The sequence below is a fragment of the Astatotilapia calliptera genome, chromosome 5 (genome assembly GCF_964374335.1).
Source record: "Astatotilapia calliptera chromosome 5, fAstCal68.1, whole genome shotgun sequence".
Classification (NCBI taxonomy): Eukaryota; Metazoa; Chordata; class Actinopteri; order Cichliformes; family Cichlidae; genus Astatotilapia; species Astatotilapia calliptera.
In genome coordinates, this window is record NC_137426.1 from 8,317,625 (window position 1) to 8,335,112 (window position 17,488).

At 37.9% G+C, this 17,488-nt stretch overlaps 1 protein-coding gene across 6 annotated transcripts in view; it reads right to left on the bottom strand.

Moving 5' to 3' along the window:
- The window catches only part of LOC113022045 (glutamate receptor, metabotropic 4), a 199,071-nt gene that overhangs the window by 29,918 nt on the left and 151,665 nt on the right, over nt 1-17,488 (bottom strand). For all 6 annotated transcript variants that reach the window (XR_003272395.2, XM_026167025.2, XM_026167028.2 and 3 more), the window contains exons 4-7: nt 16,334-16,469; nt 15,975-16,129; nt 15,495-15,635; nt 2,101-2,301 (exon numbers count right to left, since the gene is read on the bottom strand). Coding sequence is in view for 5 of the 6 variants with exons in the window: in XM_026167025.2 (XP_026022810.2) it covers nt 2,101-2,301; nt 15,495-15,635; nt 15,975-16,129; nt 16,334-16,469 (633 nt within the window). In the remaining variant the exon portion in view is untranslated. The remainder of the gene's footprint in view (nt 1-2,100; nt 2,302-15,494; nt 15,636-15,974; nt 16,130-16,333; nt 16,470-17,488) is intronic.

Below are 17,488 nucleotides of genomic sequence, written 5' to 3' on the forward strand. Positions count from 1 at the left end.
TTAAGGACACAAGTTTCAGATACAGTGCAACTGTTGTAGATCAATTTTCTTTAGGCTGACCACTTCTTTTGTCATCTATTTGTCCAATTTCCCCCTTTTTTTAAGGACACACTGCAAACCATGCCAAGTTTTCAGCTAATGACTCCTTTTCAGTGCTTGAATGATTTTAATATGACTAAAAAAAAGCAGACAATGTCAAAAAAAAGCTAAAAAAAAAAACAAACCAAAAACCTCACACTTTGATAGACCTCAAGAACACCTGGAGAACTATTGCTCAAAACCACTTTAACGAATTACAAGAAAATCTATTTCCTTGAAAGTAAAACAATTGTAAAAAAGTAAAGGGGGGTGACTTGAAACTTTTGCACAGTACTATATTTGCGAAAGTAAAAATTACATTTTACTGAATACTGTACACAGTCCTGCTTTGGTAATAATGCCGCAGGCATGGTGCTTGTTGCCTAAAAACCACTGACTCCTGCTGAAGTATTACAAGGAACTAGCTTTATGTCCATCAGTGGCATAATTGTGCTCAGTTATGATTTCAATTCATCAACTATGGCATTGTAATAGTGGTAGCAGATTTCAGGAGTTTACACTGCTTTACTCTAACAAGCAACATTTTGGCCCAGATAACTCAGCACAGAAGTCAGTAGTGATTACTGACACCACTTAAGTAAAAGCTTTTTAGGCCAATAAAAAAAAAAAGTGTCCCCATTTATTGCCACACTTAGGGTCTATGTGGCAACCTAGTAGTGCTCTAGTGCTATTTTTTATAAGTAGGTTGTTTCAAGCTTGTAAACATGGATTTAACAATGCATCTAAAACTGACTTTGGGCAATGCAGCTAAAGACTATGTCATAACCCCAAAATGTTGACTGTATGTTCAAAAGCAGGTTTAATGATACCAAAACCTGCAGAATCACCCAATCAAATTATTTTGAAATTAAAAATATAAATTTACTTCCCAAATGTGAATTAAACATTAAATTGACATTCTGCCAATGTAATAACTAGATATTAAAATGACAAATTAGCTTGAAGAGCATGAGTTCAAATGAATAATTTATCTGTGCAAACACTGCATACTCAAGTCTCTATGAAAGAATTATAATTGCGTTAAACAGCTTTGCTTTAAAAAGGCTGACTATATAATGAAACTCTGGATCACTGCTCTTTGTGTGAAAGCAGTCAATTATTAATATGCCAGTCATGAATGTGAACTTGACTGATAACTGGGTTTAATGTAATGCTACATAAAGAGTTGGGAAATAGGTCATACAGTAGAGGGGGGAAAGTAAGTTGTGTGCTGGGTCGGGAGCCATATATGGCATCTCAATGTAAGACAATGTTCTTCAAACTGTATGGTTGTGTCGAAAAAAAATAATTCTAATAATGTGAAAGTCAAGTACTTATCATTTTAACCCTCAAACACAGACCTCGGATGGCCATTGAACTTCTATAAGCAATGTATGTTTGTAATCCTACATTGCTTGCATCTTTCACAGCACACATTTTCAACCTTAAAACTTCACATTTAACATGAAAAATGTGAAGTTTGTAGAAAATGTGCATTGAGTTTCCTACAAAGTCAGTGGGAAATATATAGCAGTCATATATAAAACATTGTTCTGCAATTGAAAGAAGAGAAGAATCATCTCTTTTTAGCATTCACAGCCTCACAGACCTTTTATCCAAAGACTTCAAACCTGGATTGATCTGTCCATTCTCTCCATACCACTTTTTTTCTTCTTTTTTTAACCATTTATAAGCGGGCGGTTGAGGACCACTAAAGCATTTGTTTCTCAAAAAACACCTGCTTCTCAAAACCCTTTCAGCTCTGCCACAAGGGTTTTTCAAAAAGGCTTTTCGAATTACTAGTTAGTTAGCCTTTTAACATAAAAACTTGCATTTGGTAACAGAATGTGCCACTTAAATACGAGAATGACAGCTGCCAAAAAGGGCCCTGTAACACGTGATGTAACCCATCACTGATTCATAAAACTTATTCTAATAAACTTTAATTGACATAAGATGTTGTCAATTCAAAACTAATACCAAATGACCCTAAAAGTGTATATTTGAGTGTCTATAACTGACCTGAAAAGTTGAGACGACGAATATGCTTCAGCAGATGAGTGCCATTTATGGGGTCCATTTTAGCGCAGAGACCAACCTTGCCCGGGCACAGCTCCTTGTGCATGTTGTGCAAGGCATGAGCCATTGCATAGACGGCATCAATAACAAACTGTACCTTTCCTTCCTGCTCATATTGCGAGTCCTTTCCGATTCGCTCCTGATCTGAAAGACATAGACAGATGCATGTGTGTGGTTTTATAAGTATTAATTGGTTAAAAGAATTCATGAAATAATTCAAATCGTGGTAAGTGATATATGTAATGATCTGCAGTCATTCATTTGGTTTGGTCACCATGTCAAGGACAAGGTTGAGTCCAGTATTAGTATCCATGTAGTCAAGCAATCATGTTTGAGACAGAAAAAAGATTTTACAAGTAGATTTAAACGACTCAATCAGGCAAAAAATCTGTAGCTCTATCAGCCACATCATGCAATTAAGAAAACTGTATTCATTTAAAGGCATGAGCGGTTTCCATGAGTGGATCCAGCTTAAAGAATTATCTACTTGTGAGTTTGTCTCTGACACTTGTTTAAAGAAGGCCGATGATAAAGTTGCATATTCAGTGCCTGTTCTAGACAATTAATATGCACAATTATAGCAAAAAAAAAAATCCATCTTGAAACTAATTTATAAAGTAACTTGATGAAGATACTACTGATGTGTGCCAATAGTCAGGAAAACTTATCTTCTCAACACTTGTCTTCTGTGTCATCCCCACTCTGGATGGCAGCTTTTAGATAAGACAATTGTGTTCACGCTACTTGGAATGAGCTAAACCTTTTAAACGAAGGGTGTGGCATCAGTCCAAAAGACAGAAGAAAATGCATTGCTCCTCAGTGAGTCTTATTTTTTATGTACTGAATGGTGTTGCCTCTTGCAATTAGCTAGAAAGTAAATATCTGGATCGCTGCAGAGGACCAAATCAATTCTAATATCTGGAGTGCAAGGTCTTCTCCTCTGGGAAATCTCATCTGTTAAAAATGAAGAATCTTTCTTATATCTTCTGAAGGAGTAGTAGAGTTCCCTCTGTGTGATTTTCGTGAGCATTATGTTTTGGGCCTGCATTTCTATTCTACAAATTTTAAAAATATGCCTCATGCTATTTTTCATTAGTTGCTTTAAACAGTTCTTCCAATTTGATCAATTTTTTTGTATTCTTTACCTTCTTGACTGAGTGTCCAACTCTGAATTCAGTATTTATTGCCTGGTTCAATTTAGAAGACCCAAAGAAGCAGGAAATAGAGACATCCATTCACAGGACAGGGATAATCCCCTTATGGGCTCAATGTAATAACTCGTGATAGGAGTTTATTAATCCTGGCTCAGGTTGTTCCAGAGGTTTTTGTGATTGTTAATTGCTGTGAGGAGGTGGGGTCTAAGGAGATACAACGTGCCAATCCTAACTTCGGCTGTCTGCTCACATGCATGAAGTCTTAAAGCTGTTTCTATGTAAATCTCCTGTATGTGCATTAGCCATTATTAAAAGCAGGTGTGTTCAATTAAGATTTACAATAGACTAATTACTAGGGATAAGCTAATGATAGAGCTGCATAGAATTCAATTAGGCTTTGCAAGTTAATAAGCACACAGCAGGGAATGAGCTGCTGATACTCACACAATAATTTCCATATTGTTGGTTGAAAAAAATACTTGATGCTATAGAGCTTCTTAACTTACTTCCATATTTTTCAGTATATTTCAGTAAGTAATTTGGTTAAATTCTAGGTTAATGCATTAGTAAACTAGAGTCTTTTTAAACATGACAAAAAGTAAGTTAAACCAATTTTGCCATAGGACAGAGAGTAACTAAATCAAAACCTAAGCCATGCCAAAACCTGACTCTATTTAAAAGTAGAGTTTACTGTAATGCAGTGAATGATTTTCAAAAATAAAAATGGACAGACCTGCATTATACTAAACATCTCTTAATCTTTTAAATCAGGTGTTTTCAGTCTCATTGCCACAGACCAAGCACCAAGGATGTAGTCAGTTTTTCTAAACATTTGTGAAAGAATAGGTTGTTTTAAAGAGCTCACTGAATCCGAATGTAGTACTCTAATAGGATGCCACAAATACAACAAGTTAAAGTCACAAAATTTCTTAAACATAAAAAATAAAAAATTTTTTTATATAAAACATTGGTATTGGTTGAAAATTCCACAGTTGGTGCCTCCCCTTCATATAATTGTTCAAACAAATACGGCTTAATAACAAGAAAGACATTATACTGTCAGAACCGATGTGAACTAATGAACTACAAATGATCAATATCAATATTAAAAGCCACCTTAACAAACCTCAACCATATACAGGCTAGAACAGTTTTTTGTGACTATGTGGTTATCTGATACTTTTGGACATGCCGATATACAGCTTTCACAAGTAAACTTTTTCCTAAACATTATCATGCAACAACTATCCTCTTGAGGTGCAAGCTATTTTTGGCAGCTACTTCAATCCGAGAGAGTGCTAGCCTCCAAATCAGCAAAGGTCTCCTTCTGTTAGCCATCTTTCATTTGCTAGATCTCCAGCTCCTCACTGCAGACCAAAGGGGTTTTAAGTCTCAGATTATCTCATGAGCTTTTGAAAATGCATGAATTATTGTTGGAGGTTACGGCTCAGTAATTAAGGGCCACAGGGCCTTGATTGGACAGAGATTGTCACAGTTTGGCCGCCATGCTTATGCCGTGGGGAATCCTGTGAGCCAGAGTGGGTGTGAGAGTGATATTTCTCTCTCAGTCTTGGCAGGCCACCCACACTAACTTTGTATTGTCTCTTCTCCATAAGACAGTTTCCCTTTTTCCTTCTGTCTCTCTTTGTAGCTAACTCCTCATTGGCATTTTGGCACTCTCGCACAACTTTTCCAAGCTGGCGTTTTGCTTTCAGAGAAATCCTTTTAGATTAAGCAAAGCAGAAGCTGAGTGTGGGTGTCTTCCACTGAGGTGAAACACAAGACATTATGTGACAGACAGTGTGGGCACAAAACCTTTGACCTATTTTTCAGCTTACGACCGGCTGCAGGCCATCCAATCCACTGAGGCAATCGGACCATCTTTTAAGTTAATGTGACGCTGCTGACATGTGTCACGCACCTTCATTTCACATTTTCTGTGAATTTTCCTATACGTGATTGTAGAGCTAAAGTCTCAATTCATGTCGGACTAAAAATGTGCTGTTGTGTGTATGTTTTCAGTCAAACAGAAATAGTAATTTAAAGTATATTAAAAAAATATCAAAAATGATAACAAATATGATATCACATTTAAAAAACTGTTATTGGATTAATACTCAAAAAAGAAAACTCAAAAAATTGGTTATTGAAGCAAATAATTAAAATGCAACTTCAAGCAAATGTAATTTCAATATTAACACTGATTTAAAAAAAAAAATCATTTTACAACTATACTGTATTAATGTTCAATAAACATGTCACAGCTGGTTTTATCACCCACAAAGCCATTGATAAGTCACAACAATGTAATAAACAGTGTAACCAACAAATGGTACCTTTTGAGCCCCTCAGAACCAACTGAACAATGTTTAAACCCCACAGCCTTCCTGAATATTGTCTGTGTTTATCCCTTTTTGACCGCAGTCTACCCATCTTCTGATGGCTGCTTGCAGTTGGATAATGTTCCATGTCACAAAGCTCATCTCAAACGTGTCTCTTGAACATGACAAAGAATCCATTGTCCTCAAAATGCCTCCAGAGTCTCTAGATCTAATCTAATAGTGAGCTGCATTGGGATGTGGTGAAACAAAGATTTGCTGGATGGTTGTGCAGTTGACAAATCTGGAGCAACTGTGTGATGCTATTATGTCAATATGGACCAGAATCTCAGAGCAATGTTTCCTGTCACCTTGTTGAATATGAAGAATTAGGGCAGTTCTCGAGGCAAACCCAGTCCAGGATTGGGGTTGACCTGGATTAGGCTGAAGTGGAGTCCAACTCAGGTGCACCTATTAAAGTGGCCAATTAGTGTATATGCAAATAACCTATTTGGTTACATCATATTAGCAAACAGATTTCAAAACCTACCCCAGTCAAATTTCTAACTAATTAAATGTAATTGCTATTTACTGATTAATAGTTGTATTAGTTGTATCGTCTTTTTCATGTTCTCACGCTTGGAATCAACTCAAGGGTAGGCTTTAAATTTTAAACTATTTAAACTCTCCATCACACCACTGATCAGAGATTTTCTGCTTCCTAAAATAATTTAATCTATTTCCACAATGAATTCAATTACTTTTTACAAAATCCTTTTTGTAATAAAAGGGCAAGCTGTCCAATATATTCCCCATCTCTTACCCAGAGAAGGCTGAAAACCCCCCTAGTCACCCTGGAACGCTGTTTAGGGTGAGCAGTATAAAAATAGATGGTTGGATGTGAGAGCACATGCGCGGTTTATCTGCATTACTTTCTCTGTGCTGTTCCGCTCACATCGTTAATACAGAGGCGAAACACACAGCCAGCGAAATGGGTCCCTGCTCTACCTCCCCTCTCCTCTCAACATTAATCAATATCAGTTTTACATCTCCTTCATTCCCAGATAAAAGACAAGTCTCACTTTTTTTCTTCAGTCACTCATGCCCTCCTTATCCTTTGATCACACTAAGCAGTCTAACCCTCTCAGGACACTGATAATTCTGCAGCATGCCCCATGTGGTTTTTGCACAGCTGCCACAGGGACACTGCAAAGCTCCCCACCAGTGAAGAGGCAGCTCAAGTGTCATACTTTAACCTCAAACAAATTCTGTGAGACTCTCACTCCCTGTGAAGCAGAGCTGATAGGGAAGTTTAATACTAAAATGTCTGTAATGAGCGAGACAAGTGATAGAAGAACAGCTACTTAGTGTGAGATGCAGGTGCCTATACAACACTCACTCCTAGTATAGAGATAAACTTAACGATGTCAATGTGGGTATTTTCAGAGCTATTAATTTAGCTTCTGCAGCAACTGAAGGCTAAAAATATTTCTAGTGCATAATCATTGAGAGTACAAATAATCATTAAAGATCATCATTGGTTTTATTGGTAGATAACAATCATTATATGTTTGCTTCATTTGCTCTTTTTCCTTGTCTCGTTGTGGAACACTTCCTCGTATAACAGTTTTTCCCCATTTATAGTTTTGGTTTCATTGATTGAATCCATCTTGCAGATAAAACACACATTTACATTTTGAAGCAGAGCATCTTTATTTTTAAGGATTAAACTGGAGATTCTCTATAGATTTATAAATTCAGCAAATCCCATAACATAAAACAGAGCTTTGATATCTCTGATCAAAAACTAAACTAACCTTGATCTCTACAGTGATGAATTCAGTAACTTTGTTATAGTGTGTGTGTGTCTGAGGGAGTGAGAGGTCGCTGCAAGGGTCACTGCAAATAAGTACAGGGCCGAGTGATCACCTTTACTTTGATGAAAATTTCTATCCTGATCAGAGCGGTTCCTTCTGATAATGCATGAAGGGTCACCTCAGGGAAATTTTGGGCCAGTACTCATAACCTTTATCAGAATGCAAAGTTAAGGAATATCTTTGGGAAAATTGTGTTAGAGAATAGATTTCCAGAGACCTGCCAAATAAGTACCAAGGTGTATTAAGCCTGTTTTGGTTGCAGAAAATAACCCAACAAAATAAGCCACATTAATGCTCCCTTACTTCATTATAATAAACTCTGTTGCTGTAATTGCTCAAAAATGCAGTACCCAGCTATTTTAAGAAATGATTTGGCCTTTTGTTTTGTTTTGTTTTTCAAAAAACAAAACAAAAACAATGCGACCTGATGAGTTTTAAAGGTCTGCATCATCTACAAGAAACACAAGGACTATGGAGTGCCACAGACAGAGCTGGAAAGTCAGACAGTATTAATAAACAGTTTGACATTTTGTTTTGTTTTGGTCTGCACAGGATTTTGTGACATTAAGAAATATTTAGATTACCAACTGGCTTATCTTCTATAACTTGGGAGGGAGGAAACAGGGTGGTTTGTTTATTTGCAATTTTTACCACCAAACACTAATTCAAAACATATATTGTAAATCTTCCCCCAGACCCATGTGTTAATATCAATCTAGATCGGTATTCAACATTCAGTATTAAACTACTACAGATATTTCAAGACACAAAGAAGAATAAATGGAAATACATTTGCTCCCAAACATAAACAATGTGCCATGTTTTCCATCTCATTTATATAAGGAAATAAAAACATGGTATGAGTGTTGGCCATGGTGTTGATCAGACTGCAGACTCCCAGAGGGTCACTGGAGTTATCTAGTTTTTTTGTTCTTGGCAACATTTCCTCTTGGGGGGGTGGGCAGGTCAGTGTAGCCAATCAGTAGACAAATTGATCCATCAGTACTATCTTATCCACCTGAGTGATGCCCTGAATGTAACCCTCTGTGTTATCTCTTTAGAATACTCTGTGTTGGGTTTTATTGCCTGTGAACACAGCACCAGCTGTTGGTTCTGCAGCTCACCCCTTGAGTAAAAGTATGTCTCTGGTGTATTTTGTTTGTACTGTTTCACCAGGGCTGTTTCAGTTATTTATTGTTTTACCAACCCTGCCCTTTATCTACAAATAAATAAACATTAAGATTCTCTAGAGTCTCAGCACAGGGGTCCTTGTCTTTTATCATTACATGTTATTATACACATTAGTACAGCAGAGGTAAGTGGCATGATCATCCACAATCACGCATAATTGCATGTCAACATGCCCATTTACACCGTACGTCAGAATTGCTTTGCTTTGGTGTAGTTGTTATGACTTCTTATGCTCAACAAAGGAAGAAAAGCAGGTTTTACTGTACCTCCATGTTACACCCCGGCCTAGGCAACCGGAGTGCAACATGAAAAAAGTAAAAATAAAGAAAAAAAAACACACACAAAAAACCCCACTAAAGCTCACCACCAAAATCCCGAAACGAAAGTATCGACAAATCTATTTACAACAAACTATTTATTTACAACAAAACACCAAACTATTTACAACACGGGGGAGATCGCGACCATGACACACTGAAACACAGGGTTTAAATACCTAGAGGGAGGAATCAGGAAAATGGACAACAAGAGGGAAACACAGCTGGGGCAACTCAGAACTGACGAGACAGGGAAACGTAAACTGAAAAGACTAAGATAACACAGACTTTCAAAGTAAAACAGGAAACACATAACAGTCACGCCAAAAACAACACACTGACAACACCGAAACGTAACACTCCACTGTCAGTGGTTGAAGAAAATTTGGAAACATTAAGGTAAAAGATGCAAAATAAGTCAATTCAACATTTGCAATACAAAGTAATGTATAGCGATTTAGTAGTATATCAGGTAGTCCAACTGCTATATTACAAAACAAATATTATTATTTGTCAGTATATTTGTGTTGCCATTTATACCAACTGATAAATGATGTGAAGACGAGATGGGAGAAACACCCTTCAACCATGTCCTGAGTGTTGCATTACATAGTTTGTCCACCAGGGGGTATTCTGCAACTTCCCTGTTGCCAAAAGGTGTGGCCACAAACACAACAACAAGCTGAGGAGTAGAGCATAATTAATTAACCTAGGACTTGTTGTGATGATAAGTTTATTTATAAAACTGCACTGTTATATTATCTTAGTAATAACTTAAATAGCTTCACATAAAAAAATATGGACTGATATAATGGGATTTTTAAATTGCTTAATATCGATATCAGTCTTGAGAATCCTGTATCAGCTGGGGTCTCATATCAAGTATATTTTTCATAGAGTTAATTGAGAAACTGTTTAGAGGTAATATATCTAAATGGGAATGTCTCCTCTGGCAGTTAACTACCTGACAAATCAGAGTTCTTCATCACATTTAGAAAAGTAAGCTGTAAATTTTGCACTGCCACAAAGTCCTCTTGACTGAGTGGTCTATTACAGTCACTTCAAATTTTACCATGCAATAAATAGCATGGTAAAATCTTTGGAAATCTTTCACAAATAAATAAATAAATAAAATTAGTCTATATTATTCATGTTATATCGTAGGGTAATGCACAGCTGTGACCGATGCATATAGCATTGTAAGACAACGTACAACCACCTTAAAAATCTAATTTAGTCATGCTGTAAATCCCACCTCCACAAAGCCTGCTGGTTTGGAGCATTTTGTGATTTATGGCACTACTGAAGTGCACTAAGAGGGATTCCCCCCTCCCTGCAACAAAATCAGTTTGTTTGTTTTTTGCAACCAAAAATTGCCAGAAGAAAAAGTAAAGCTGGTTCCTCATAAGAACTAAATATAAAAAAATGAAAAGAATAAAGACAATGAAGAGTGTAACATTAACCTGTGGCCTCACAACAGCTGAACTGAGTGAAGATAGCATGCATTTTCAACACAAATTCCATCATTAGTAAGAGAATCATGTACTCCTATTGTCCGCCACCCATTCAAGCAGTGTACTGTATTTTGTTTTGGTTCTTTCTGCTGCTGCAGTCCCGATGAGTGCTGTCAACCTAACGAGGCACTTCATGGGTTTTTTTTGGGGGGGGGGGGGTTTAACATTAAAAGCTATCTAGATCTATAAATTTTGAATTAGCATTAACTGAAGGGCTGAAGAAATAAGAAATAAAAGCAAAGTAAACTTTGCCAGTCAGGTCACTATTTCAGAAAATGACTGTGCTCACATTCATAAATGTTACTGTACATGTGAATCTGTGCAATGCGCCGACTCCAAATCCTGCCCAGATTCTGTCTTTGATGTTTTTCTTTCTCTTACTCATAATGCTGCAGCATGTGAAACTCAGCCCAGCCACTGATGTGTGGATTACCGCCATATAAAGCCAGTGTGGAAGTATTGTACGCACGCTGTCACGACACAGTCTTGTTTATAAATACTAGTGTATGTGTGGAAACTGGTGTATGTAGATTGGGGATATACACATCTGGCTCCAGGGCAGAGTGGTGGCTCGGTGGTTAGTGCTTTCACCGTACAGCAGCTAGATTGTTACTTTTATTTCCTTTGATTTCTTGGAGTTTGCATGGTTTCCGCCTAAAGACAAATTGCTCATTCTTAACTGTAAATTCAAGAGAGGGATTTTTTAAACGTTGTGTTCTCTAATTGTGTGCTGATCTATTTTTCTGTCCATGCTGTATGCCCCCCAAATTATTCCTCATTCCCAACTATGTTATGAAGCATAATGTGATTGTTTTTATGACTTCTTTATCTGCTGTATATTTTGTGTCCTCACAGTGAGCTGTCTCGATTTAGTATATGTTTATTTCAGAGGCAAGTGGGGGCTATATGAAATTACAATAATTCAATCAAATTCAACTTTCTTTTTATTACCAAAAGAATGACACAGAGCACTATTATATCCAGCTTTCCATGATCCTCTAAAGCACAATACTGTCACATTTTAAGAATAAAGAGAATATGCAAGTAATTTGTAAGCGTAAATTTATCGTCATATTAAATAATTCAAATCTGGGCATTTGAGTGTTAATTTTTTAGGTTGTTGAAAAGCCACTGAGTCATCACTTGGACTCTTCTTTTAGAGGAAAGAACTGATCCTAACAGTCCAGTTGTGATGATCTGCCTTTAATGGCAATACTAGCTACCTGTAATTAAGAAGATATGGATTATTACTGCATGAAATCTGCAACAATTCTGCAGTGTTTGGCTGTAATGATGGTCATTATCATACAAATCTTATTTGTGTCTCTGGTTTCTTCTCTGTTGTATTGTTACATTTTCCAGCAGACTTCAGTGTTATGCTGTAGTTATTAATTAGTCATTTTGCTACTCTGCATACGTTAGGGAGAAATATTTCCATTAATTGATGTCACTCGAGGGTTGAGGCTATACGTGGCAATTTTCAAACTTGGGAGATTCTCAAGGGATCACTAAGACCTGACAGTCGAGAGCAATGTTAGACTATTTCTTGGCAGTGTTCTTGCTTGCTGGGCTGCATACAGCAACTCTTACTTGAGTTTTTCCCCACCAATAACACACCTAATTCTTCTTCTTTTTTTTCACCTGTTCCTTTTATGGGTCACCACAACAAATCCTTGCCTTCATGCCACCCCTATCCCTTGCATCCTCTTCTGTCACACTAACCCTCTGCATATCCTCCTTCATGACTTCCATGAATCTTTCCTGTGATATCCCACTTTTACTCATCCCTGGCAGCTCAATTTTTAACATCCTTTGTCTGGTATATCCACTTTCTCTCTTCTGATATACTCATTCTGGGTACTTCCAACAAAAAATCTTAACATCTTGAACTCACCTCCACCTCCAGCTCAGCCTCCTATCTTTCCATTTGTGTCACCGTCTACAAACCATATATCATAAGAGGCCATCTTGCAAAACTTCCCTTTCAACTCTTACTGCTATCCTACTGTCACAAATCACTCCTGACACTTGTGTCCACCAAACCTGTAGTGTCTTTTTCCTCTCTCGGATAGTTGATAGTTGCATACTTGTCCATTTTCACTTCCTCTGCTCCGTGTAGATTCCCTGTTACATCTATCATTTACACAAATGTATTCTGCCTTGCTTCTACTTTCATTTCTCTTGTCTCCAAAGCATACCTCCACCTCTCCAGGCTCTCTTCCACCTGCTCCATGCTCTCATTACAGATCACAGCATTGCCTGTGATCATCCTCCTCCACAGAGACGTGTGCCTGACCTCATCTGTCAAACTCCCCATCACCACTGGAAAAAAAGGAGCTCAAAACCAACATGTCCTGCACCATCCTCACATAGTTCGTTGCCATTCCTGGCTTTCTCATGCAGTATACCACTTTGCTTTCTCTAGACCACAAATACACTATGAAACTCCTTCTGACCTTCGCTACACTCCTCCATCAACACTCTAAGTCAAACACTGGAACTGTGCTCTTTTCTCCACATGAAGCCATACTGCTGTTTGCACCTATCACCTATCTTCTAAACCCAGTGGTTCTTAACCTGGGTTCGATCGAACCCTAGGGGTTCGGTGAGTCAGTCTCAGGGGTTCGGCAGAGCCTCCGCCTTGACATGCACGGCTCATTTTGTGCACCAGTAAAAAAACATATCTATGTCTTGAATTTGAAAAAAAAAATAAATTATATTTTATTTTTCACTAAAGAGGGGATCAATGACTGCACATATGAAACTGGTGGGGTTCGGTACCTCCAACAAGGTTAAGAACCACTGTCTTAACCTAACTTCAGCAGCTCTTTTCCATATCTTCATGATCTGGCTCGCCAACTTTATCTCTCTGTAGTTACTACAGCTCTGCACATCACCCTTGTTCCTGAAAAGCACCAGTAAACTTCCTCTCTATTGCTCAGGCATCCTCTCACTGTCCAAGATTTTATTAAACAATCTGGTTAAAAAGTCTCACAGTAGTCCTGTCAGCTTTCTTCATCAGCCCGACTAATTTCCATGTTTTCTTTGCTAATCTCTTCCTTTAAATACTTTCCTGCAGTAGCATTTATGAATGTGACCACCATTGCGTCACGCTGTCTTCTTTACTCTGTCCAGAGAATAGGACAAATGCCCTCATGGCAGTATCTGTGCAACATTTCTACCATTTAATCCTTGCCTATGTCTTCACTCACTTCCACTTCTTGTTTCCACTTGTGTTTCAGATTGCTTCTTCTGTATAAGATGTAGTGCACCTATGTGTACATCCTTGCATTCTTATACATCCCTTTGTGTTCCTTCTTCATGTTCACCATAGTCATTTCCATCCTTTTTGCAAAATCCACAACCATCTGTCCTTTTGCATTTCTCTCCTTAACACTATACGTACCCAACACCTCCTCATCACCTCTTTTCCTTTCACCTACATGTCCACTGAAGTCTCATCCAATAACCTCATTACCAATCACCTCCAGTGTTTCTGTCCTTGCTTCCCTTCCACCTGGTCTCTTGCACAAACAATATACCTTCCTTCTCTCCAGCACATGAACTAGCTCTTTCCCTTTACCAGACTACAGAGTCCCTGCTCTCACCTCCCCACTTAGACCTTCCCTTCTCTCTTGCTACCTACAAACACACCTTCCCCCTTTCTTTGTCTTCACCCAACAGTAACACCGTTTCCGCAGTTATTGTTAACTCTAGCCCTGACTGATCTGGTATAGAAATCGCATATGGAAACCTCAATAATCTGCTTGTTTGATTTTAACACCTGATACCCTTTCTCATGTAACCTTCCCCATTTACCTGGGGCTTGGGACTGGCTATAGAAATAAGCTGGGTTCCAAAAGTGAATCTAATTATCACCTTAGTTTCCTTTGCTTTTTGCTTTTCCAAAATAAATCTATTACTTTTAAAGATGCTATAATTGATATTATTTAGCGTTTAAAACAGTGCAAGTTTGTTTTCTTTGAAAAGAAAAAGAAAAAACAGCGAGAAATATCGAATGTGGAACAACGTAGAACGTAAAAGTCTTTTGTCTGAGCCTGTAGAGAATTATAGCCTGAATATACTCCTCCCTTCAGCTTTGCAGAGCTTTATAATCAACTTCAGATCATCGTTTAGGTGTCTAGCCAACAGTTTCAATGTTTTGTTGCACTCTTATTCCTCTCTCAACTTTTTGCAGCCATACCAAGTAGCTGCTTTTAGCAAAAAAAACAACAACTTTAAAATCAACAGTGAGCTGCCTGCATCAGACACGGTTGGTGACTAGCTGTTGAGCATAATGGAGTATTTAGCAGTTAGAAAAGGTAATGCAGTAACAAGGCGTGAATGCTAATAAGAGCTGATCACCAGATATGCTATAAATCCTATATTAAATTAATCAGCTTATAACTACTGCATTATATAGAACTTTGGTTTTGGATTTTTCTTTGGGGAGGGGGGTTCATTTAACTTAGTACGGTTTAGTTTTTACCCTGTTGCAGTTCTCAAGATAGGGTAGAAGTGGGGTGACTGTAAGCAAAATTTCAATTTTGTTATATGTTTTACTACTTAATAGAGGTTTAAATCATGATAAAATATGCAGTGACTTTTCCCACCAAGAGAGATTGTGCTATCTACAGCTGTATAAAGTATGGCATTAAGCCCGAAGCTTTAAGCATGCAGCCGAGCTAAACCATTCACTTGTTATAGCTGTGTGGATAAACACACTAGACTCAGCAGAAATATAGAGCAGCAATGAAATGAGCTGTGAGATGAACTGTGATTTTGAAGACTGAATATATAGCGGTTCCACTTTTAATAGGTGGGCAATGCTGTCAAAACACTTTCCCCATGAGCCAAATGTGTCACCTCCCTCATCATACATTAAAAGAGGAATGTTTTCATGTTGGGTAAAAGTTTAAACAAAAAGAACACAGAATAGCTTTTTCTCAACAGGAGAATATCTTACTTGTGCACTTCTTGAGCCCGGACCCTTTCTTCACAGCATGACGGCTGAGTTTGCAGTTGAAGTTGTTCTCCCAGAATTCAGCAAACCAGATATTCCTTCTGTTGTTTTCCAGCGTTCGACTGATGAAGTAACGATCAAACCCTAAACAGATCAGTCGGTTCATTGTCAGTGATGCGGTCATTCTCAGTGTAAGCAACGCTATATGAGAACCGTAGCTGTCATGTGTTCTAGAGTATATGCAATAATTCAATATCGTGTGCACATTCACTTTGCTTCTTTTTTGTTTTTTATTTGACTGAACTTTTTTACATCTTTGATGATTAAATGAGTGTTGAAGTCATTACAAATAACGTAGTCTTCTGAAAGAGTAAAAGATAAATAGTTTTGTTTTACTTGCATGGAAATAATAAATCACTGATATGTGCACATGATTTTAGAAGGCAGGGAGATCAGATGCTTGCATAATGTCCATCTCTGTACCTCTGATGGACTGACGCTTGGGCAAGATGGTGACTGCTCCCTCTGCCATCTCCTCCTGCTGCACAACCGGAGAGATCTTTGAGCCCCAGCTGTCTGAACCCACCCAGATAAAATGACCTGTCTGGTTGGCCTTTTTCGCTGCATGGAGCAGCCGCCTGTGAAGGTGAGGAAACAGATGTTGCCACAGATAAGGTCAGCATCCCAACTAGCTCCACTTTGATTTTGTTGTGCAATTCATTACACAGTAGTCTGGCAGACCCGCACTGAAACGGCTGTGTTCCCACATGTTTGCATGCTGTCTGCTGTAGTCATGTTTTCCTAATCTTCAAAAGAAGTGTTAATCTATTACCAGGTTATACCTGATATCATCTTCATTGGCAAAAAGTATTACGACTCTGGCATTTGGATTTTCTCTGAGTCGCCGGATGACCTTGTCGAACTCTCCTTGCTTGGGCTCCCGGGGAATTTTGACAGACTGGGAGATGCACACACCGCCTAGAAAAACAAATATAGAGACATAAAATAATATGTCAGAGAACTCTCAGACACGCAAACATAAGATTAAAACATCAATGATCAGCCAGTACCGTACTTAATTGAGTGGTTTGAACGTGAAATTAATATGAAATTAAATGTTGTATGTTGCTGAATAAAGCGCGGTGGCTATTAAGTGAGAAACAAACTGTCTTTTAGAGTTTATTAAAGTAACATCATTTTCACTTACTAGCAGCTCTGACCAGGAAAATATTCTTTGCATTTTTGTGGGATAGGAGAAATTATCTTAATTATCAATAATTGAAAGTTCTGTTCACCCATACTATTTGTTGATTCAGAGGATAGGTTTAAAATGTATGCAAAGTATATGACAGCATGAACATTGTCATGAATTTCCATATTTTAATAGTCAATAAAAAAAAGTTTATCTAAATTTATTGAAATATACAGTTTCACTTTTACCTGAACACTGTTGCTACCAGACAGAACGAACACTGAGATTACATGTTACTGTACAAAAAACTGCAACATCTGAAAATCAAAAACAACCTCTGTCAGGTAAGGTAGCGTGAGAGTCTACCAGTACTTTACACACTTTTAAATAATTCCCACTGAAAATTAAATAATGCTCATTCATGGACAAAACAGGTTTTTGTGTGCTGTTAATGCTTGTTAACAATAAAGCTTACTGTGTGTGCTATTCTTCTTCAAACTGTTTTGTTCAAGACTTATAAGGTATAAATGTTCTTAAGTCTGTTTAAGGTATGCTGAAAGCCTGAACCTCAGAGTTTATGCACCAAATGAACAAGGTAATGTTTGTTCATTGTAATGCATACAAAGGACCTTTATGCGACGGGACAGCTTTGCAGCTCTGATTTGTTTTCTGCCATGTTAGGTCCGGCCATGCTGGTTAGCATGACAGCACAAAACACTGGCAAAAAAGGCTTTTTTTGAAAGCTTTGTTTCTCCACCGCTGCAGGCATGTTGTGAAGGTTGTGGTTATGTTGGCCTATCCGGTC